Raw genomic sequence first — 24651 nt, 5'->3', positions numbered from 1 at the left:
TTTGGGCAAACGAGAGCAGCACCAGGATTACTTAGGGGTGGAAACCTCATAGTGCTTCCGGTGTGTCAGGTTTCTACCTATATATAGTTGTAGGTTCAGCTGATCGTGTGGTTGTCAGGAGTCAGATCCTTATCCTAATAATAGGTTATGAGAAAACATGGAAAACCTTAAATTAGTATTTCCTGCAACCAGACACTTTACATTTGTAAAGCCAGTCATCTACACAGGACAGCAACCAAAAATAACCTGCAATATCCTTGAGTATAGGGAATGATATCACTAAGGGTAATATAGAGGCCACAGGTAGCCATGTTGGTTTTACTTTAATTATTGATTACTGCAAGAGAATCACTGGTGTACAATTACATATTTGTCTGTTTTTTTGTTTCTCCATAACACACAAGTGGCTTTTATTACCAGAAAAACTTAAAAAGAAGGGTAAGACGGGCATCTCATACAACAGCAGGGTATAGCAGGGCGGTGCACTCTCTCCCGGACGTCTGGCGGTTCACTAGGTTCAGCGGTTCCTGTTGGTAATGCTCAATCAGGTGAACGACACTTGGGAATACCTGAGGAGAAAGAAAAACATACATGGATCATGAATAAGACGAATAAATGCCGTGTACAAAGGTCGGGGAGGGCTCCTGGTGTCCCGGTGTCCGCAAGGCAGCTCCGCCCTGACAACTTGTCCCAGCGCTGTATCAGGCGCTGACACAGGAGACGGGCTGCCAGAAGTTGCTGAAGCGGAGCTGCTGTGCCCCTGTAAACAAATAGGGGAAAGGCTCCGACGGGCTGCGAAGTGGGACACCAGGAGCACCGGAGGAGGTAAGTAAAGCTTTTATTTTTAAAAAAAGCCCACCACCTGCTAAATTTTTCTAATAGTTGGACAACCCCTTTAATGAGCACAAATTTTACATACATTTTGGAAATAAATCCTGGCCCAGCTGTGGGACCGTTAGCCCAAAACTAACAGCATCGTAGATATAGAGAATTTACTTTAAAAGAAGTCTCTTTTAAAAGGCCATTCCCTTTATGAGGACAGGGGACAACTTTATACTTTTTGGCACCTTGTGAAGCTGCTTAGATAAGAGATGAAAAACTTTGCATGTGTCACCTGTAAGACTTTGTTTGGGTTATGTAGCTCCTATGAGGTTACATAATATCTAGTGGTATAAGAGGGATTATATAGACGTCTGTAAGGTGAATAGCTCCTGACATGTACATATAGTTCTGGATAGCCAGGGGCGTAACTTTAGGGGGTGCAGAGGTTGCGATCGCCATCGGGCCCAAGAGGTTTAGGGGGCCCTTATGGTGTCACTTTCCCATATGAGAAGACTAGTACTATACTCCATACATTATAGTCGGGGGCCTGGCACAGACTTTGCACTGGGGCCCATCAGCTTCTAGTTACGTCACTGTGGATAGCTGACAAAATCCTTTCGGCCAGAGGATTCCCACACTACAAAATATGAATAGGTGGAGCGGGAGAGTTCTTGTATACAGCCAAGGCTCCGGACGTGATTTATGGTGCAGTTGATTTCACAACATTATGGCATAATTTATACGTCCATACTACCTGGCACACGGTGTACTCATAGCACAGCGACAATAAGGAAGTTTTGTGAAACATACTGACCTACATTACAAAATTCTCTAACCCTAAGGCTAGGATTCGGTTTCAGTTTTTGAAAACAAAACCAGCTGTGGATCATAAAGGAATAAAATATATAAGGGCCGTCTTCAGGTATGGAAAACTTAATATGTGATTTAGCAACTTTTTTGATCAACTGTGGTAGAATAGTAGAACCACAGTAGTTCTGGAAATGACTATGATTATAGGGGGAGATTTATCATAAGTCTATCATAAGACTTGTTCTAGTTGCTCATGGCAACCAATCAGAGCTCAGCTTTCATTTTCCCACAGCTGTTTATAAAATTAAAGCTGAGCTCTGATTGGTTTCCATGGGCAACTAGTCCAGTTTTACCTCAGAAACTTGATGATAAATCTCCTTCTCTGAGTTCAATTCAGACTAGACACAGTTCGGCCAGGACATGTCTAAAACTCCTTGACCATGAGCAAGTTTGGACTGACAAGCTCACTCCGTACTTGGATTTACTGGACTGAACCTAGAATCACTGAACTGAACAGACATTCAGTGAATTCATGTTCAGTGATTCCAGGTTCGGTCCACTCGTTTTCATGATCTGTGGTGGTCTTATCACTGAGACCCCCACTGATCAGCAAGTTAGGCCCTATTCTGTGGTAGGGCCTAACTTGTGTTCGTGGGAAAACCCCTTTAAAAATATGCCCAGTTTTTTTCCTATTGCTCTTATAGTAAAGGATTTCGAGGCCGCTTTCTCCACTATACATATCCCCAGCCACTTACCTCTTCATGCCGCTTGCCTTCCTTCCCCAGTGAAAATCCATGGTTGCCCACAGCTCTTATGGGAATGTTATAAATGTGGTCGTGGTAGAGAACAGCCAGGGTATAGGGCTGCGTCTGGTTCTGTGAAGAGCTTCGGCGCACCAAGAAGCAGCCATCCTGTGTGATGTACAGACAATCCGGTATCAGAGAGACCCAAAAGTACGAATAGGGACATGGCCCGAAGTTAGGCAGATACCCCATGTTTCATAGAATGTTTTACAATGGGTATATTATTGAAAAAAAAACAATAAATACAGATTAAAGTAATATAATATAGTCATATAATGTAGATAATGGTGGATTGTATGAATGTGCCAATGGGTCACATTTATTTACCCGTCCCTGGAGTTCACAGAAAGTGCATTGTCCGTGTATAATACACTCTGCCGCGATTCACTAAGATCGTGCGCCCGATATCCTGCATGTGTCGCTTCCCCCGTTCAGGTCACAGAAAAGCATAGAGCTCTTCAAAAATGAATCCCAACAATATGATTGGTTGCTATGGGATACGAACACAGTTTCATAAATCTATGGAGGTATAAGCTTAGAGTTGGAAATGTTATATTCCACTAGGGTGTTATGCAATGGGAAGCTAAACTTTGGGAAAAGGTGGAAACACTAAGGACGTGTCCTGACTGACAGCGCTGATCTCACATCTTGTTTACATGAAGCCTTGCGTAAGCCCTAAGCCGGTAATCTGTACCTTATTAATTCTGCGAAGAGCCGTCTCCGCTTCGCTCCGCTCCATGTCACCCCCGTACCAAGGTCTGCCCATCACTCCAGGATTCTGTAATATAATGCAGCACAGCATACGTCACGAATACCGAGACATGGAGAGGGAACTGCTCAGTAAAAGTCTATATACCTGCCAGAACGTATAGAATGACAGCTCTTATAGATGACTGCCACCAATTTATCGGGACATTCCCAGATTATGGGATCTGTTCTGCAGACCTGGGCAGGAGGAGGTTTGTCCTAGATTTCCATCTGTGTCTTGTCCCGCAATGGAATACACTGGTGGAGCAGGAACCCATCAGCTTCCGACTCCACCATTTTAACCTGTCACTGCTGGGTGCAGTTCACATGGTATGATAGTGTCAAATGGTGGAATGGGAGCCAAATTGGTCCCTGTCCCCATGGGGCTCACAATGTAAACAACCTACCAGTATGTTTCGGAGTGTGTGGGGAAACCGGAGTACCCAGAGAAAACCCACGGAAACACGGAGAGAACATACAAACTCTTTGCAGATATTGACCTGGGTGGGACTCAAACCCAGGACTACAGCGCTGCAAGGTAGAACTTCCCGCTCCATCATTGTATTCTACACTTCTACACATCTAGGCCAAGAGGACGGAGATGAAGATGAGATGAAAAAGTTTAGTGAAAACCTCCCGCTCCCAGGTCAGTGAGACAGGCCTGAGTCTGGGAGGTGTGATGTAATGATGTCATCAAACTTGCCAGCTGCAGAGCCGCACACAGCTGCGGCAGGGGAGATAGCAGGGCTGTGGGGGAACCAGGAGAGGCAGGGAAGTGGGGACACAAGAGAAAGGGATGAAGACCAAACAGAGGGCATTATAATGAGGGGTCACAAAAGGGATGCCTTGTAAGTGGTGGTGGTGGTGGGTGATAAGAGGACATAATGATTAGGGGCCACAATAGGGCATTATTATAAATTGGTTGGCCATATAACGTGAGATATTACACAGAATCTGTAATCCCTTCCTTAATCCCGTTTTAACATCTGTGGTAACTGTCCAGGAAAAAAATGTAAATAATGGGGCTTTGCGCCAGTTTTTTGTTGGACTTTGCACATCCTTTTTAGTGCAAACTGCTTGCACATGTATTTAAGAAGTGTCTGTGCCACATCTGTGTGGCTGCTGCACTACACAAATTAGGGGGCGTTTCAGTGCTCCGTGCGCCAGATTTATCATGCAAAATCCGAGAGAATTGTGTCGCACGCGCCATGTTAAAGGTGCACCAAAAAAAAAGTTCCAGAAATCCTGAAACTGGCGCCCACTGCACTATACACAGGTGACTGCATATAGTACAGACCGCACTGCTTTTAGTAAATGAGCCCCAATTTTTTTTTAATCTATAGCCCCAAAAGCATATCAAGAATATTAATAATTGATGCTTCAAATGAAAATACACCGCCATAAAATCCACATTCTCACCTCTGACTTTTGTTTCCCTTCACTCGCTGTAGAAAAGCAATAAGATAAGAATTACTTGTACAATAAAATATAAGTCTTGTACAGTATTACTGCTGTTTACATGTAGCTCTTATGCAGTACCTTAAGGACCAGCTCAGGGGTGTAACTAGGAGAGGCAGGGCCCCATAGAAGACTTCTGAATGGGGCCCCCTACCACCTTAGAAATATTTGTATATACACACAGGAGCACAACTTTATACACTGATATACATTTATACGCTTACACAGATCTGTCCCAGTAGCTGCTGACCACACGGGGGAAATACACAGTAGGAATTAGAGATGAGAGATTTCTAGTCCTGTTGTTCTGCTGTCCCTTCCCTCTCCCTGACATTTTTTATCTGAGCTGCCGATTCATTCTGTGTACTGTGAAAGATGTGACCTGTTATATACATATCATGATGTACAATGTCCAGTGTGAACTGTGGCTAAGGTTGCTGTTGTTCTTGGGATTGATGGTGCACATCCTCCATTCTATGGGGTTTCAGGTCAGATGTTGGGCCCCCTGACACTGCGGGCCCCATAGCAGCTGCTATGGCTGCTACTGCTGTTGTTACGCCTGGATCTGCTTTGAACTTCAGTAGTTGTGTTGGTATAAATTACAGCTTTAGCCATAATCTTTTGTATTGGTTTTATTCATCAGTAAGATCAGTGCACAGTATGTTAAAACAATGGGGATCCTATAACTGTGTTGTGTGTACAATCATAAAGAGACACATAAAAAGTTTGGTGCCAGATACTTGTACTATAACTGACTCTCACAGCTTGGTTGTTTTTCACACTTTTTACTCTATAGTCTTGCTCTGATGAAGAAGGACATTGGGTATAACTCTAAATGTGCTTTTTGTGTTCTCACCTACAGTAACATCATTGTGTGTTTTGGCCTGTGGAGAAGAAAATGAGGAAGCATTAAAAATCACTTTAATGTTATACACCATCCTCCCTCCAGTCTCACTTATTCAGGTGAATTTGTTGGTGAAATTTCTGCTTGAGTCATATTACTTTAAGAATATTATCTCATATTCAATATCTAGTATATCAAACACAGGGGCATAACTTGAAGCTGCCATACCCAGTGCAAAATGCGTGCCGGGCCCCCGGTTATAATGTATTGTTTATAGTGCTAGTTTTCTCATATGGGAAAGGTACACCATATGGGCCCCCAAGGCTTCTTGGGCCCAGTTGCGACTGTACCCTCTGCACCCCCTTAAGTGATGCCCCTGACCAAGCATTTTGGCAACACATTTCCTGCTTGTGAATTACTCCTGAGACCAGCTGATAGACAGGATTCACCTCTGACATTGAGCTGTTAACACTTGAGGCCCAGGAGTCAAAAGTAGACCATCACTATAAATGATACTTGGGGAAAGATGACCAATGCTCAAACTCCTTTAAATCAATGTCAAGTAAGAAATACCAGCACAAGATGGGTTCTTCTCACCTCCCTTCTCCTCCGAGAATAGATGATGAAAATCAGGGTCAGTTCACAAAAAAATTTTTAAACGTTCCAAAAAAACTTCTCAATCCTGTGTACTGGATAAGCAAAGTCCTCTCTGTCCTATGATTTCTTTTGACCTAGATGACACAGAGGAGTTCGGTTATCCATTACACAGGTTATAGAGAGGTTTTCAGAAGAAGCATATTGTGAACTGACTCCGATTTATAGTGGTGTAGCCAACTCCAGCTAATTGCTTCAAGAGGACCACGCGGGACTATAGTCATGGTCGTGCTGAAACGCGTAGGTACTCATGAAGATGGTTATGTAGATTTATTACCTGTGTGTTTTTATCAACATCAAATAAAGAAGAAATCGGAGGCATTTGGCTGGAGTTGCTGGTAAATTTTTTTCCTATATACCGTAGTTTTAAATGGGACCTGCAAGCAGCAATATTACTAATAAACCGCTACTAGTATATTGCCAAGCAGTGTAACACAGAACATGTTTCTTTCATGGCCCAAGGTGGTGGTATCATCCTGGAAATCAACTGTGAAGTGAGATGTAAATTGGTCATATAAAGTCATGGAGGCAGCACTGAGTTTAGCACTGAAGTCAAGCTCTCCCTGTCTCAGAATACCTTACTGTACTGTAAGTTACTGTAATTGATGGTTCTGTGCTTGGTTCTAAACGGTTCTCCTGCAATTTTTGTCATCCATGACTTTATACAACCAATTCATATCTCATTTAAAATGAGATTTTCTGGATGATGGCACCACCATGGGCCATCACAAAACATGATCTGGAAGGTGTTCATATGCTTGACAAAATTCGGAGAGTAGTTTATTAAGTCAATTTCTGCTGGCAGGTTCCCTTTTAAGAAGTTACCTGTTATCTTTACTGTTGTACTTTACAGGAGTTCCCTCTTGTACGTTACTGTTTAGGAATATTTGGTGGACTTTGCTGATGCTGGGCCTGCATCTAGGAAAAGGCATACCCGGTAAGTGCCAAGGCTGTACGATGCTAGAGGGGCCCACGGCACAAGCTTTTCTTACAGCTGCTTACCTGGGCTCAGTGGGCTGGGATGGGTGCACCAACTACAGTTACTTGCGCTGGCTCTCACGGAAGGGGGCCGGCGCTGCATGCATGGAGCAGATAGCACAACAGAAAAGCCCGGGGCTTTGTATTGCGGTTTCAAATGGTGCCCACGGCACTTAGGGAAGAGGGGAGGCACTGGCAGCCGCGGCACAAAGAGAATACAGAATTGGAGTTGGAGTCTGCTTTTTTAATGCTGCCACATGAGTTCACTTGAAAAGCGCCAACTGAGACTCTGTCACCAAGGGGCCTACCGAAACCTGGAGCCAACCCTGCCTAGATGGGTGCTCCTCAACAAAGATTTTCAGTGGGATCATTTCTTGTTTTCTTATTATACTTGGGGACCTAGTACAGATTATGTAATGGAGACAGCAGCTTTGGTTTATGCCTCTGTGTCCACCTGTTTTTGACAGCTGCACTTCCAGGAGGTCTACAGGGGCTTTAGAAAAGGAACACTTTTGTTGCCATAAATTATGGTAGCCATACACAATGCCAAGGAAATAGCTAAGTTTAGAAATAGAATTCACAGAAGTCACAAGTACAGTCCTTCTGTCCATCCTTGGAAAACACCATAGTGGACACTATGAGCTGGAGGAGGCCAAGTAACGAGATGATCATTTATGTTTATACATTTATTCCATTTTTATTACCTGTGTCTCCAATAATGTCAAGTACAAATCTGTATGAAGGATAAAAACGTAAACATATGTTATTCATAGGAACATATAAACTGGAAACAAATTACATTTTAAAGTGATTTTCTGAGATTTGTTTTGTATTGATGATCTATCCTTAGTGTAGGAATATAGACAAAACCCAGGAAAGATCTTAAAAATCTGATCAGTAGGGGGAGCAAATCCTGGCACCCAATCAGTTGATCAAAGTTGTAGCACTTGGTTGAGTACTGTGGCTGTTTCATTGTACAGTGGCTGTTCCTGGTATTGCAGCTCAATCAAATTCGGCTAGCACAAAAAAGAGACACAGTGCTTGCACAAAAGCATTGGCCTTGTAAATGGGGTAATTGACCGCTCTGCTTTACATTTTTATATAGAGATAGTAAAACATGTGACCACTGCAGGAAAGCGTACAGTCCACTGTAAACACGGAGGGCACACAGGAGAGAAATACATTCAGGGCCAGCGCCAATACTTGGCATACCTGGGCAACTGCCGGGGCCCAGAGTTGCTGGTGGAGGGGGCCCACATGAGGCTGTGTGTAAGGAATCCATGGAGTTCAGGGGGGGGGGCTGTATCTAATGAATCCTTAGGGTGTGGGGGGCTTTATATAAAATAACCATGAGAAGGCTGTTTGGGATGATAAACTAGGGAATATTTTAGGGAACAGGAGACTGTTTTAGTTTCTGAATTTTTAATGTTGTCACGTGAGGAGACCCAAAGGGGTCCACTGAGGCTATGCCGCCCGGGGGCCTACTGAAACCTGGAGCCGACCCTGAATATGTTCATGTGAATCTCTTAGATGGCATACAATAAACGTTTTTTACCATCCATTCCCCGAGGAAAGTTGTTGAATGCTGGTGGTGAACGCATGGCCGTACACGGGAGAGACAACCTGCGGTCGGCTGGAGGAAGAGGAGGGGGGCCGTGCTTTATGGGAGGCGCGGGCCTGGTCAACTTTGGTTCTGTAAGATGTAAGAATGAAAGTAGTAACAATCTAACACAGTGATGCACATACAGTATGCACCGCCACTCAACCAATAGAAATCCAGAATTCAGTTTTTTATCCAAAAAGATTTTTGTGCATTTATTTTACCACTGATATGAGAATTGGATCAACTGAAATCATCCAAAATTGACTAATTTCCAATTAATTCCTTGTGCCCTCCAAAAAGATGATATTTTCTTCTAAAACACATGATTTATAAACACTCACGTGGTCTCTGCTGCCAATGACCCTGGGGGGGAAAAAAAGCATAAATTATAAACAGAAGTCCAGAATATTGCATATCAATGGAGTTGTACAAGGTTACAAAAATATGGCTGCTTTCTTCTTGGAACAATACTAATTGTGTGTTGCAATTGACAGTTGTGGGGCTGAGTGATATACAGGCGGTCCCCTACTTAAGGACACCCGACTTACAGACGACCCCTAGTTACAGAAGGACCCCTCTGCCCACTGTGACCTCTGGTGAAGCTCTCTGGATTCTATAGTTCACTATAATTTACAGCTGTAAGATGTCTGTAATGAAGTTTTATTGATAATATTTGGTCCAATTACAGCAAAACAATTTGAATCTGGATTTACAATTTTAAAATATACAGTTTCGACTTACATACAAATTCAACTTAAGAACAAACCTATGGAACCTATCTTGTATGTAACCCAGGGACTACCAGTAGTTAAAAAAATAGTGTAGGCAGCACTCCAAAAATCCAAAAAGGGTAAAGTTTATAGAAACAGTGGCAACGTTTTGGTGTGAACCACCTTCATCAAGCCTTAGAATTTTGGACTTTTGGAGTGCTGCCTACACTTGTTTCAACTTTACTACTGAAGGATCTTGCCAGGATCCATGTAGGCTCTACACCCCGTCTATTGAGGTTTCTCTCCACTGTGCGGACTTGGTTTTATTCTTTATATATATATATATATATACATATATATATATATATATATATATATATATACATATATATATATATATATATATATATATATATATATATATAAATACATATAGTACTGTCCTGTTTATATGACCTAACACGGTCATGTCTTTTAAAGGGGTATCTGATTAATGCATTAATGGAATACCCAGTGGATATGTCCCACCTCACCGACCCCCTAACTAGTTGCCTTGCACATATTCTCTCTCCATATTTCATCTGCCATTGGGATATTACATAGTGGATGTGCCGTATATGACTATGTACTACAACATGACATATGTTATTGTAATATAGATAATGGATAATTTGCATGACCTGGAATAAAGTATAAGAAGAAGAGAAAAGTGATATCTCCTGCTCAGACTATGACACCTTGTGGCGGTATAAAAGTGTAACATGTATCTGAGACAAGGGATTTTGCATTCCTAATTATTCCTTAATTATTGGTCTGGTCACCCAAAGATTGTATGCATAATTCCGACAATATATTATATCTATTGCTGGTCAGCAATGAGCTGTACACTACAACATATCTACATCCATAGATATACATTGGGGCACATTTACTAAGGGCTATGCACCAGTTTTCTGTTGGACTTTGCACATTCTTTGTAGTATAAACGGCTTGCACAGGTACCGTATATGCCGGCGTATAAGACGACTGGGCGTATAAGACGACCCCCAACTTCTGCCCTAAAAATATAGAATTTGGTATATACTCACTGTATAAGACTACCCCTCTCCCAAATGAAAAAAATTCTGCTTAAAACTTTGCAAAACAAACAAGAGAGCAAGTGCCTGGTGATCATAACTGTAAGCTGCGATATTAATGAAGATCCGACATGCTTCTGTAAGTGCCGCCTGTGACCCCCAGCTCTGTGACGCCGACCGCTGTGACAGGGCGGCTGCATTAGCATACAGCGCGCCGCCCCGTCAGCGCGTACTAAGCCTCTTCTAATGACTGTGAGAGGCGGACTGCCGCGCATGCGCGGCGGTCCCAGGAAGCGGCTCTCTGCGCGCTGACGGGGAAAAAAAACACCTCACACAGTGCGGCCCCCGTATATCCAGCGTATAAGACGACCCCCCACTGTAGCCATTATTTTAAGGGGTTAAAAAGTAGTCTTATACGCCAGTATATACAGTATTTAAGAAGTGTCTGCCACTGTTGTGTTGCATGCAACCGTTTTGTGGCGCAGCTGCACAAGGCACCGTGTGATGCAAATTAGGGGGCGTCCGGCGCTCAGTTAAACCGTGTGCCTGATTAATCATGCAAAGTTTTTCACACACCCTATGTTAAAGGTGCACCACAAAAAAGTTGGTGAATGTTGTCGGCCCAATGCAGGGAAGAAACATATTCATGATTTCTGGTGCACAATCTTAATGAATCTGTCGCATTAATCAATATACACGGGCAGAGCACTTTTAGTGCAGTTTCCTACATTATTAGTAAATGTGCCCCACTGAGTGGCTATATGTTCAATTTCTCTCATAAACGCACACAACTACTCTCCTAAATACTTTCTGACGATCTGGGGACTCTAGCAGAGGTTCGAGGACCGTGAAAGATTAACTGTAAAGGTTTTTTGTTTTCCACAAATCAATAGCTCTTGGGATGTAAAACAACTTTGCCTATTATCTTTATTACCTATATGCAGTAGTTTCCTTGCTATAGCCCTCAAATTACCTTAGTGCTGCAATGGCTGCCTCCTCTCCATGTGCTGTTAAGCCCTGGAGTCAGTCAGAGAAACTAAATGTAAACAAACTACGGATTAATTGGAGGGGAGGAGCTGCTGCTCCCTGCTCACAGGGGAGGAGGCCATGTGACAGTGTATGAAGCAGAGCTGGATGTGTATGCAGTTGTCTCCTGCATAGAATAGTGAGGTACAAGATGCTCCCTGTTCCCTATCAGTGGAGGGTTGGCGGGTCCCAGTCTGTGATTCTACAGAAGTTTCTCTGTCTCACTGCTCACTTCCCTCACCTTCTCATCGGCAGTATCAGCTCTATGCAGATAAGCTATTAATCCTTAGCGCTCACACAGCACAGGCATAGACTGCATGTAACTGGTTTTCTTTATGATTTCTTTCACTTATTATATGTTCCTTGCTCCTCCATGTGATGGGAGCTGCCAGGCTGTCACCATATACATCCTGTATGTGCACTGTGCAGTGTTCAGTGGATTTACTTGTGGGAAACTAAATAAATTTAATGCTAAACTACTTTGAGATCATGGGATCTGTGGGCAAGCTAACTTGCCTCAGCTTGAGGGCATAGACAGACATAAGTCTCTGCCCACTAGACTTCTAGTGAGAAAGATTTTTGTCAAACACTACAGAACAGAATGTCCTCCTTAGTGCCCTTACACAGTATAATGACCACCATACCATGTGCTACAAATGTCCTACACAGTAAGTCTCCTTATACCATCAAACTTCTGGCATCTATTGTGGCAATATAACACTCACCTGCTGAGTCCTGCCTGGTAGGGAAGGTTTTTGCAGAGGAGGGGCAGGTGCAGGGCGACCTAAGAGGGAACAGTGTAAAAAATTCTTTATTTGGACTTCTGCCAATATGGAGATGCAATAAGGATTCTTGATCTTGTTCTCCCACCAACCTAAATCGGTTGATCCAGCCCAGATGTGTTTGCCTACAAGGGGCCAAATTCCTAAGTCACTTGTTACCTAAATATGAATTGGAAGTCTCCGAAGCTGTCCAGACACATGGCAAGGGTCTACTCAGAGGATCACATGGTGGGAGCTCATACAAGTCATCCTCCTCCTCTTCCTGGTGAAGACATCACAGAACAATGACAATGGCACAGCCAAAAACATTTAAGCAGGTGAGAACGGAGCTGTACTTACCTTTACCACGTCATTTGCTGTCAAAAATACAGAAAACACAAGTTATTATACAATCATATAATGGACATACATGTACAAGTGCAGGTGTGAGATGGGTGTGGATGTCATTTATTTATAGATGTCTTATTCACATAAGTCTGTGGTTGGTTTTCAGCCAAAACAGCTCATACCACTTTAAAAGTCTGGATAAAATAACATTCAAAAAGAATTTTGGAGCAAAATCAAAATTGAAGCAAACCACTAGGGAGAGTAATCAATTAATGTTTACATTTTGCATGCAGACTTACATGTTTCCATGGTAGCAGACAACAAACAACCATGTGTAGTCAGACTCTACCATCATAATGGGCCACATTTACTTACCTGTCCTGACGCGATCCCTTTCCGACCAGAATGCACTGTGCAGCGATTCACTAAGATTGTGCGCTCGATATCCTGCATGTGTCGCTTCCCGCTCAGGTGCACTGGGGTTCACCTTCGTCTTCCCGGTGCATGTAAGTGCTTGATCTTGGGACACAATTTGAAGGTTAAATCCCTGTGCTCAGTCTGAATCAGTCGGATCGTCCGACGGCCACATCCCCGATTTGCACCACAATCGGACCGTGTGCAACACAATATCCAATTAAATACCTGTCACAGTGGCACAAATCCTGAAAACTTCGAAAATCCGACGAAAGTGCTCTCCGCGGACCCTTAATAAATAAGGGTCCCCAATGTCTTCAATCACTGTTCTACTTCTTGCTAATCTACCAACATAAATAACAATTAAGAAGGATATGCAACTGAAGGATCAGACTACATAGAGTTTAGATGTAGTCTGCTACCGTGGAAACATTTAAGCATTACAGCCTTGCAGTGCTGGGGACCTGGGTTCAAGTCCCAGGGTCAACATCTGCAAAGAGTTTGTATGTTCTCTCCGTGTTTGCGTGGGTTTCCTCCAGGTCCTCCGGTTTCGTCCCACACTCAAAAAAACATACTGGTAGGTTGATTAGATTGTGAGCCCAATTGGGGACGGGGACTAATTTGGCAAACTCTGTGCAGCGCTGCGCCATCTGTGTGCGCTATATAAATAAAGGAATTATTATTATTACTGTGCGGTCTTACAGTCAGTGTATCCAAGCATGGTTGGTAGGAGGCAATAGGTCACAGTGTTTGGAAGAGCTCTGCATCTCCTTGGTGTGTCACCGTGTGGTCCCACAAGTGGTTGGAGGGGCGCCAGTATGAACTTTATATTTCATATTACTATACAATAACAATAAATGGTATTTAAATCCTTTTATAAGCTTTATATATATGTTACCATATTTGTGGAGAGGTAGGGGAGTGGCATTAGACCTAAAAGCAAAGACATAGATTAGAATACATGATGTAATAATATCTACATACACAATAATAATAACATGCACTTCTACTTACTGCTTCCTATTGCTTCCATACATAATCTGATGAAAAGGGAATAAGATATAATATAGATATAAATACTAATCAGATATTGTGCAAATAACAATAGATTTTGTTTCATTACAGATCAATGTGCATTGTTGTAGCTCACCCTAAGTAAGAACTGCAGCCAAAAGTAGTCAAATATGACAAGAAAAAAAAATCTTATTCACTTGCTAAAATTTCAGTTCAACTTACATAGACTTAAATAAATCCTGATGACTGGGAAAATCATCTTCCTTTAACCCCTTAATGCCGAGGCCCTTTTTGTTTTTTACTCCCCACCTTCAAAAATCTATATTGTTTTCACTTTTCCATGTGAAGAGCGCTGTGATGGCTTGTTTTCTGCTTACATATTGCACTTCATAGTGATGGTATTTAATATTCCGTGTCATGTACTGGGAAGCGGGAAAAAAATTCCAAATGTAATAAAATGAGTGAAAAAATGCATTTGTGTCGTTTTCTTGTGGGCTTGGATTTTACGTCTTTCACTCTGCGCCACAAATGACATGTCTACTTTATTCTTTGGGTCAGTACAAGCCCGGGGATAACAAATTTGCATAGGTTTTATAATGCTTTCATACATTGACAAAAATTAAAACGTCCTGTACAAAAAAAAAAATCTTAATTTTGCCGTCTTCTGGCGCTAATAACATTTTCATATTTTGTTGTATGGAGTTATGGGTGGTGTCATTTTGTGTGACTTTTGATGATGTTTTCAATGCTTTCAAGGCTTTTTGTGACTCGGCGATGACCGGGTGTTACCGGTAAGTGTCTGCTGCAATATGCAGCAAACACTTACTGGCTATGGAGAGGGCTCAGCCCGTGAGCCCTATCCATTCATCCACAGCCGACACGTGACTGTAAGGGGTCAAAAGTGATAATGACTTACATGACATAGGGTCATTCTGGTTTATATTAAAAAAAAATGGACTGCATTAGACAATATTTTACAGAAGAATTAACCATGTGTGTATGACAATTATTCTTGGGATTCTTAGGGCAATAGATTTTCCTGAACTCGATATCATTAAGAGAATTAAGGAATCCTATAGTCAGCCTCTCCCCTTCTCGATATGACTGCATTCCAGAATCTGCTATGAAATAGTGGGTAGAGACCTAGCCGCTGCGACTCACTGCTCCCTCTCTCAGCTGTTGCATGGCGTTTTAAAACATATGTGTTAACGCCATGTGTGAACACACATTTAAGGTGCACATTCACATCTACTGTACTAGCTCCTTCGGCTGACAACTATTCCTTCTGCTTGATAGAATGTGCATGTGCACTACATACAGAGAGAAGAGAAAGCTGTTGAGCTTCCGGCAATTGCCTGGAACAAAAAGAATAAAAGGAGTCTACTAGCACAACCATGCATAATAATCTGCCAGCAGCATTTAGTAGGGTTGTGCGCAGTGATTTCCAAATTACCTTTATTTTATGTCAGATACCTGCCCAGCAAACAGCCACCACAACCAGACTTGGTGAACTTACCCTGCGACCTCCCTGCAGGCACCACGATAAGGGGTAGCCTGGGAACCTGCTAATGGACCCTGAGGACGCAGTCACACGATGCGTTTCAAATAAATTTTTTTAAAAAACATGCATTTTTGCATGCTTACCATTTTCAGTGAAAATCTAAACTCACCAAGAACGGGCCAAGAACACAACGTGAGACCTCGAGAGACCCTGCAAGCTGTAAGGGAAAACTTACCTCTTCTGGCAGCTGCTGGATGATGGAGCCAAAGAGTAAGATTAAAGGGGTATTCTCTTCTGGGAATTCACATTAAATCTAATTCATGTGCCATATATATATATATATATATATATATATATATATATATATATATTTCTTTAATTAGATATTTTTTTTTTCTTAAATGTACCTGTGTGAAGATAATTTCTCATAAATGTCACTGTTCATGTGTGTACTATATGTTTATTAGATGTTTGTGTATGTATATATGTGTGTATGTTCTGTTCCAGGGCTAATGCACAAGTATATATACATACACACACATATAAGCATATTTATAATAGATGTATGTTTCTAAATGTGTGTATATTTGTGTACAGATGTGCACTGTAGAGTACTGTACCTGTATCCTGGCTGTGTGTACTATGCATTTGATGTTTGTATGTTTCTATATACATCTATACATATTTATATGTGTGTATTGGATTGTATATGTGTACAGGTGTGTGCCGCCCAGTACCTGTCTCCTGGCTGTGTGTACTATACATTTGATGTTTGTATATTTCTATACTTGTGTACACCATATATGTGTGTGTGTATTGGATGTATATTGCTATACTTTTGTACATACATCATGTATGTGTGTATTGGATGTTATATATATGCAGGTGTGTGCAGGCCAGTACTGTACCTGTCTCCTGGCTGTGTCTCAGTCTGTGAGCTCAGTTCTCTCTGTACAATGAGCTTTGTTCAGATAATTTGTGTATTTTTTGCATATTTCAGTCTTATCAAAGAGGAAGCAACAAGTATCAGATAGTATCACACACACAATGGGGCACAATATGCTAATAATATGATCTGCCTAATTGCTGTCACAATCCTGCATGATCGAGCTGTCACACTAGTCAGCACCCAGCTGCTGTGGGACTACAACTCCCAGCATGCCTCAGGTAGCACAGCACTGAAAGATGATCTCGGGATCACGTGACCTCACCAGTGGGCGGGGTTTCACTTGATAGACAGCTCTACACCACGCAGGTTTCTAAGGTGATATTTAAATAAAGGGGCAGGGCATGTGACCGGGTGCGGTAACGGCGTGTGCATAGTCATTTACATAAGGGGCGGGGTCATGAAACCGGAAGTCCCCTCTGGCTGCACAGTAGGTTGTGGGAAGAGAAGGCCAAGTTTGGAGGGAAGGTGGATTGGCATGGAGGGTAGGTGGCCACAGCAGACCACCGGGTTTACAGGGTAGGGGTGGCCATGTACACACAAAATGTGGGTTATATGGGTAGGGTGCATGTGTGTACAGGTGTGGGCAGGGGGTGCACCTACCAGGGTGGTTGGAGGTTATAGCCTTGGATGTAGTAATATTCCTTTCTGGGCCATTGTTAAGTACAGGGGCTCCTAGCATCCTATGTGTGACTATAAGTCCAGCTCCCTAATTGAAGGGGTTGTGCAGTGATTGAAAAACATGTCCCCTCCCCTCCCCCCCAAAAACAGCGCCACACATGTCTATGGTAAGTGCTGGTATTGCTGCTCAGCTGTAAGGTAATGAATGGAGATTAGTTGCTTTGTGACACATTACCCAGTCAGGAGAGGAGCTGCAGTTGGGAGAAAGTCGCCATGAATTCCAACCTCTGGACAACCCCTTTAAATTGTGTCTGAGATTCCAGCAGGACATCTACAGAGCGGCCTGGGTGTATGTGGTTATTGTGTGGCTAGGGGGAGGCTGTGGCAGTAGAGATATCAGCGTTTCACAATTTTCCTGCTATGATTTTAACTTTTTTTTTTCTTTCTAATCAGGAGATTGTGGTCAGAGGGTGGAGACGCGATGAATCGGGCAGAATAATTTATGTCCTGCAGGCAAGTCGGACTCTCCCGGAGGGGACTGTGTTGTGTATGTGCAAAGGGAAGGATAGAAGAGGTTTTCCAAGAAAAAAAAACCACATCCTGACTTTTTGAGGCAAAGTATTGAATGGAGCAGGGGAACACGTGCTCGACCTGCTGTCGGGTAAATGAGTGAGAACGGAATTGCCATTCTTTGTGATTGATCAGGGTCCATTGAACGGTTTATAGGGGTACACTCAAAATTGGTACAACCCTTTTATAGGAACACTCCGGTAAAAGCCGATTCACTTTATTAAAACTTGTGCAGGCCCTGAAGGCAGGAGCAGTACTCTTGGTTGAAGCAAGGTTCTAGGAATACAATAAAAATGAGTCCTACTCTTCCCTTTAGGCCCTGCACCTTGCATTATTGAATGAATTAGCTTTGAATGGAGTGTTCTTTTAAGAAGCAGCTTCCAATTTTTCAGGGACAAGGAGATTAGAGAGGGAGGATGTGTTTCTATCAAGTATTTTTTATGCCACATTGACTTGTGGCATTTGTGTGGTGTTGTGTTTCTAAAAACAATGCACAAACTTCTCCACTTATTGTAGTTAGATTGCGTTTACCAAACGTGATGCAAGCGAAATCTTACTTCAATAGGTGATTGGCCGAAGAGCTTGTGTGTTGCGTTAGAAAATGCAACACAATCGCCACATGTGAATGCGGCCTTAGGGTGTGTTAAAAACCTTGGGGTGCATTTACATGTGGCACTTGCATTTTGTTTACAACTGCAATGTGAACGTCTCGGGGGGGGGGGGAGGGGGGGTTTCATTCGCATCCGTGAAATGCATGCAATCAGTAACCAGTATCCATGGTCAAGCTTAACCAAAAGGGTTTTCTTAAAACCCTTCCAATCCCTAGGATTGTTGATAAGTGTCTCATCGCTGGGGTCACATCTCGAGAACGGTGGCTGCAGGTGCTCCTGACTGTACATTGCAAACCAAGCAGCGCTCATTTTTTGGGGCTTTCAGGAAACTGCACATAAAGGGTGAAGACACACATGGCGTTTTTGGGCCGTTTTTACTAAGTGCGTTTTCAGATCGTTAAAAACGCATGCGTTAAAAAACGCATCAGTTTTTAAAAAACGCGTTTTTTAACGCATGCGTTTTTAACGATCTGAAAACGCACTTAGTAAAAACGGCCCAAAAACGGCCCAAAAACGCCATGTGTGTCTTCACCCAAAATGTTTTATTTATAACATAAAGAAAAACTATCCCAAATAATGAAAAGACAGAGAACAAAGGGGTTAATCTTCTCCTCGCCTATTCCCTTTTTGGCTGGAGATCAGCAGAGGAGGCAAGGCCACTTTTACTGTTTAGTTAAAATGATCTTGCAACCGCATTGAAAAGAACTATCCATTTTGATGTGGGTTTTTAGTTTTTAATTTTACTGTGAAAATATTTTGAGCCCAAAAATATGTGGATTTTCATGCAGATCATTCCATAAAAAATGGGATCATCTGCACATTCCCTGTTGTTCCCTGCTCAGAAGGGGCTGACTAGTCTTCTGGCTTTATGATCATAATCCGGTACACACATCTCTATGTCTGATATTCGCACCTTTCCAGAGATCTTTATCTTTCCCACCTCAGCCTCGTACGTAGAAAGGACCCGGAAATATGTGAACCCCTGTGTACAGACAAATTAACCATTGCAATGACTTATTAGACTTTTGTTCTGTTTTCGTAGCTGCCCATGTGTTGAGATGTTTCCATTTCCCCTTAAAAGGAGAAGGAAAGAGGCAGCAGCTCCGACTGAAGCCCCTCCGGTCCAGGTATTATATCCTGGTATCTGTATCTTTTTGGTGGAGCGAAAAATGGGCACAGCACGAAGAGGTTTCCTGGCATCACTGGCACAGAAGAAAGGATTCAGGGTGGCACAAGAATACAGGTATAATACACTGATGCAGCTCCTGCATGGTGATGTAGAAAATGATTGTATGGTGCATGAGGCTGTACCTCGTGGCCTCATTCTTGACCCTCTGAGCACCCGAGTTACAGATTCACTATATATACTTATATAATGTGCTCCCCATCTTTCAGACCCGTTCTAGTTAGTATCTAGGTGCAGGCTTTGCAATGTTGTGTTTCTGCTGCTTCAATTGACAGGTGTAGGTCTTGGCTGATATGGGGCAGCTGCAGTACCATAAATGAAGGGAAGTAAATGACATTGCTGTTGAGGAGGAGCAACTCAAAGAGTTCGATAAAAGAAGCCACAGGTACCTCCGTAAAGGTGGTGCTCTTAAGACGACCAGCAAGATGTTTTTTTTAATTTCTGGAAGTGTAAGCAGCTGTGAAACTAATTCAAACCAGCCAAATGGATGGTAAACATGCAAAAACGTATGCGTATAAATGCACCAAGAATGCACCGTGTGACATCACCCTGAGGGTGAAGACACACTTGGCGTTTTTAGGCCAAGTGTGTCTTCACCCTTAGACCCAATAACCTGAGTAAGGGGTGAGCGCTCCTCATCCCTCCCTGCTGAGTGACCGCATGGCTTGGTCACATTGACACTGTATGCTCTTCACACAGTAACAGGGGCTTAAAGACTGTGAAGGGGGCTATGATCCGGACGCAAATTGTACAGCCAGATCACGGGCCCCTACAAGCTCACAAGTGACATTTACATTGCATTTGCCCAATTACATTTCTGTTAACTTTAGCATTTACAAAACGCAATGCATTAACATTGTGTTAATGGCATGTAATTAGGCAAATCTTCTCCTCTTAGCTGTTGTATTGTATTTTTAAACACAATGTTAACACCATGTGTGAACGCTGCCTTACTGGCCTGTGAAGCAGAATGGTACACACTGAGCAGCTCCGGCGCCGGTCTCCCACCAACACAATTGCCAACTAACTGCTTAGGTACTGTTACTGACTATTTAAGGGGTCAAGCTGCCCTAATATGTTCATCATTGAGATCTAATCAACTGTCACTCATTGCTTTTTATATAGGGGTCAAAGAAAAATTTAAGGTCTCATTTTTTATTCTAAATAGCGCAGTGGTGATCAAAAAGTTGTATGATTTTGGCAATGCAGAGCTGCAAACAAAGAAGCATTGGGGGAGATTTATCAACTGTTCTAGTTGCTCATAGTAACCAATCAGAGGTCAGCGTTCATTTTCCCACAGCAGTTTATAAAATGAATGATAAGCTCGATTGATGAGCAACTAGAATAGTTTTGCGTCTGACAATTGATAAAACTCTCCCAGTGAGTTGATAATTTATTAGGAAAAGTTCTGATTCCCTTGTGTCTGATTAATTTTTGTGGCAGTGATGCTGTGACACACGTTGTGTCCGAACAAAATTCCTTCCCGGAGGTCCTCCGCTGGATTGAAAGGAAAATAGAGAGGCCGCTACAGAGTGTGGAAGGTCAGGAGCCGCCACATATCGTAGACATCAGCTGGTTCACTGAGAGCATGAGTTCTGGAAAACCTGAGCCGGTGGAGGACAGACACCGATTAGGGGTGAGGGTTGGTATTTTTAGTCTGTGTACATACGGCTACTGCTCCATCTAAACACTAAAAATCGCACCGTGTGCTGAACGGATCTCCTGACCCGAACCTCTGATCACTGGAATGAACTGACAAGCTGAGTTGAATCCAGCGATTGGAGGTTCGGGTTGGGAGATTTCTTCAGCACACGCAACAATTTTCACTGAATGCACTGACTCGAAGGGCAAGAGGCCTAAAATAGCTGGAAACTTGTGGGAAGGTCGGCCATCTCTTCCCGATTCCCCATGAGCGTTTAGCTCTGCCAAATGTTTGTGTGTATTTCAATGGGGAAGAGGATTAAGCTTCCGCCAGACACCTGTCACTGGCTTATCTCCCAGGGCGACAAATGAAAATCAGCAGGTCCCGGCCGCCTTCCTCATACCCAGATGTCTACAATTCATTGACTTCCAGACCGACCTCCCGCTCATTAGATTGTCAGCTTTAATCTGGCTAACCTTGACCTAACTTGACAGCCAACTTACTGTGATATCCTGGTATACAATATACAGTTAATGATAAAGTGAGTATATTTAAATTTTGTAGTTTTCCATCAATTTATGTTCCATTAATGATTTGTTTCCAATTTTTACTTAAAAATGATAGATTGTAGGATCTCGAGTACCTGATGACAAGGACCCACTTTCTACCGTAGCACCATACGCCTGTCAGCGGCGCACATCGATTACCCATCATAATGCGCAGATTACAGTAAGTCGTATGGCCCAATATCATATGTGTTTCCATATAAATATATGCGATCGGTAACACCTGGTGTTTCTACGCAATATCAACACAACACCCGCTGTGAGTGCTGCAGTCGTTGCGCTGCACAGCAGTTGCTATTTTACACAAACCTGTGCCTCTTTGTGACAACTTAGTGGCATAATTTGAAAGTCATTCTAGTTTTTATTTTTTGCAAAAAAGGATGTCATACAGTTGCCACATGGACTTTTATGAGCCCGAAACTGATTACCCCTTATAACACACAGATCTATTTTTTGTTGCCCAACAACAGCACACATCTGTGTACAGGTAGCCTAAGGAAGGAATCTAATTCTTTTCAGTACTCGAACTTTAGCAAGGCCAGTTCACCTTGGATTGTAAGTGACCAGCAATAAAGCGGTGCTAGTACCAAGACCCACTGAGCAGCTTTCAGAAACAAAAGTCCGCTTTCTGCAGTGGAGTATGCAGGTACCAATGAACCAAGCACAGTTCAATGGACAGGAGTCTTTGCTTCATAGTGATATTTGATGCAAGGAGTCCAAGTCTGCCAACTGAAGAGCAGCGTACAGTGCTGGCAGCATGCACCAATCAGCTGCTTGCACAGTGATACAAGCACTCCTGTTCACTGCTAGGTGCATGCAATCTGAACAGCACACGGATCCATTTCCATGGACCTGACACTTTAGTGTGTTTGGGGCTTTAAAGTGAGTTCTGGCCTGGAGAAAGTTGAGAAATAATTATCACTGACCTGCCTAAGGAAAAAAAATATAATTTACCTGCCCTTCTATGTTACGCTTTCACTCCTGTCACCTCTGAACCGCCTGGGCCTGAAGTGTTGACAATCACAAGACAAGTGATTTCAGCGGTTTCTGTGACCACCTTCACTTTTGACTTGGGTGGATGTGATTGTATATTTCTATATAGGTGGCAGTAGTGACGTGGGAGCCAGTTCGGGAAAAGTACACTTTTTTTTTTTTTTTTTTTTTTTTTTCCTTCAGTCCATGTAGAAACCCCTTAAACTTCCCTGTGCGTGAACATCACAGATTAATTCTCTTATAAATTGGATAATTTATTTGTGAAAAGCCTTTTGTGGTTTAAGCTGTGGCATTTGCTCACTTTCAGGATGCCCTGGATATTTTGGCAAAAGCTGCTGCTTTTCAAGGCTCTGAAGTCCGAAGTCTGGCTTTTACAAGAGCGGCTTCTGTGCTCAAGTCTCTACCATATAAGCTGCAGTCTGTGGAGGAAGCTAAAAACCTGGTCTGGTGTGGCGGTCACTGCCAGGCTGTCATCCAGGTAACGGGGCATAAAAAGACACAGTATAAAGGCTATTAATCACTCTGGTCTGCCTAGCCGTCTGTAATCATGAGCTATGGAACTTCCGAAATGTCCATAAAGACGTTTTTCCTAAGTTAAATTAGTATCTACAGGATAGCGGATAACAATTTGATAAGTGGGTGTCCAACATCTGAGACCCTCATAGCAACAGTGTCCAATTTTCACTAAACAAATGGATCAATGGGTGTCAGCAGAACCATTCAGTGCCTATGGGAATGCTGGAAAGAGCCAAGCACTGTTTGGCTGTCATGTGCACTCTCATAGAAGATCATTGAGTGTGCTGCAAATAGTCTAGCACATCATGGTGCTGCAAGATGCATGATCCACCTGCCGCTCCACCCCGGTTTTTTTGATCCAGGGGAAAAAAGTTGACCAACCTTTTTAAGGGAATCTGTACAAAACCTGTCTATGTTCTGTACTTGGGCATACTCATCGTAGTAGGAAGTTTCCCTTGAAATATATCCTCTTAAAAAAAAAAAGTCTAATGGTATCTGCATACATTCAGTATTTGATCAGGATTTTGCATCTATGTTTAAAAGCTGAAACCGGAAGTGGATCCTACCCAGAGAAAATGCATAATGGAAATATCTGTGTGTTTTGGACCATGTCTGGTTTTGGCTTACAAATACTGATGCAAAATCCTTCTCAAATAGATAGGCGTTTCTCAATCTGGAGAACTTTGACCCCTTTTAATATATGGTCAGCGGTGCTAAACATTGGTGCATGGCACCTGACTAGTATGTCGGAGATAACCAAGCACTGTGCTCAGACCTCCATCCATCAGAGCCTTCTACTTTGCCCTTGTGGACTATACTGTTTAATAAATTTGTCCATACTGTAGAGCAGTGCATAGGGAGACCATGAGCTGTAAGATAAGTAATAGCGAGTCATATCTGGTTACTACTTCTGCAGGAGATCCTGGAAGACGGGGTGTGCCATGAGGCCGAGGCGCTGATGACTAGTGAGCAGTACCGGTGTATGGAGGTGCGAGCAGAGGCTTTTTATTTCTATGTTTGTACATATAGTTATCTAGACTTGCAGTGATGGTACATTCTCCGTTTACTTTATCCTCCCTTTTTCTTTCTACATCTTTCTGTTTAGCTCCTAACAGGTATTTATGGTGTTGGTGTACGGACAGCCGAACGCTGGTACAAAGAAGGTGTCCGCAATCTAAGTGACTTGGAAAACCCTAACATTAAACTGAATTCAGACCAGAAAGCAGGTACAGACTATGAATAGATGGGTGAGATGGGAATAGCCTGATTCCTGCTTCCCTGGGGTGGTTGGGAGTTGGTGACAGCTGATTCCCACTCTCCAATGCGGTTTAAAGGGTTTGTTTGGGATTGCAGGTTTTTCAGTATTGACTCCAGGTGGTGTAAGAATAATAGAGAACATGTATACTTGCCTGGATTCTTTCCCCTGGTGTA

At 42.7% G+C, this 24651-nt stretch overlaps 2 protein-coding genes across 19 annotated transcripts in view; one reads left to right on the top strand and one right to left on the bottom strand.

Moving 5' to 3' along the window:
• The window catches only part of LOC140127840 (DNA-directed DNA/RNA polymerase mu-like), an 83995-nt gene that overhangs the window by 50850 nt on the left and 8494 nt on the right, over positions 1–24651 (top strand). For 4 of the 16 annotated variants that reach the window (XR_011855073.1, XM_072148963.1, XM_072148961.1 and 1 more), the window contains exons 1-8: positions 16916–17000; positions 17590–17649; positions 19360–19560; positions 20947–21145; positions 21770–21874; positions 23012–23182; positions 24137–24208; positions 24326–24446. Coding sequence is in view for 15 of the 16 variants with exons in the window: in XM_072148963.1 (XP_072005064.1) it covers positions 17639–17649; positions 19360–19560; positions 20947–21145; positions 21770–21874; positions 23012–23182; positions 24137–24208; positions 24326–24446 (880 nt within the window). In the remaining variant the exon portion in view is untranslated. Of the gene's footprint in view, positions 1–7053; positions 7076–15819; positions 15840–16892; positions 17001–17589; positions 17798–19359; positions 19561–20946; positions 21146–21769; positions 21875–23011; positions 23183–24136; positions 24209–24325; positions 24447–24651 lie in introns of those variants that run through there. The other 12 variants (XM_072148957.1, XM_072148969.1, XM_072148962.1 and 9 more) reach the window with 12 other exon arrangements.
• SH2D6 (SH2 domain containing 6) lies at positions 312–17178 on the bottom strand. 3 transcript variants are annotated; one of them, XM_072148975.1, is made up of 15 exons: positions 16478–16793; positions 15805–15882; positions 14069–14094; positions 13953–13987; positions 12653–12669; positions 12473–12575; positions 12257–12315; positions 9061–9082; positions 8672–8809; positions 7821–7849; positions 5497–5524; positions 4602–4627; positions 3130–3213; positions 2388–2543; positions 312–569 (listed from the first exon to the last, which is right to left on the bottom strand). In XM_072148975.1, the coding sequence occupies exons 3-15, from the start codon at positions 14089–14091 to the stop codon at positions 453–455; spliced, it is 837 nt and encodes a 278-aa protein (XP_072005076.1). In that variant the 5' UTR covers positions 14092–14094; positions 15805–15882; positions 16478–16793; the 3' UTR covers positions 312–452. The 3 variants fall into 3 exon arrangements, with proteins under 3 accessions (XP_072005076.1, XP_072005077.1, XP_072005075.1); XM_072148976.1 differs by lacking the exons at positions 15805–15882; positions 16478–16793 and adding an exon at positions 17119–17178; XM_072148974.1 differs by lacking the exon at positions 15805–15882.

The sequence above is a fragment of the Engystomops pustulosus genome, chromosome 4, assembly GCF_040894005.1.
Source record: "Engystomops pustulosus chromosome 4, aEngPut4.maternal, whole genome shotgun sequence".
Taxonomy (NCBI): domain Eukaryota; kingdom Metazoa; phylum Chordata; class Amphibia; order Anura; family Leptodactylidae; genus Engystomops; species Engystomops pustulosus.
Note: the sequence above shows the minus strand (reverse complement) of the source record. Positions and strands in the feature narration are given on the sequence as shown.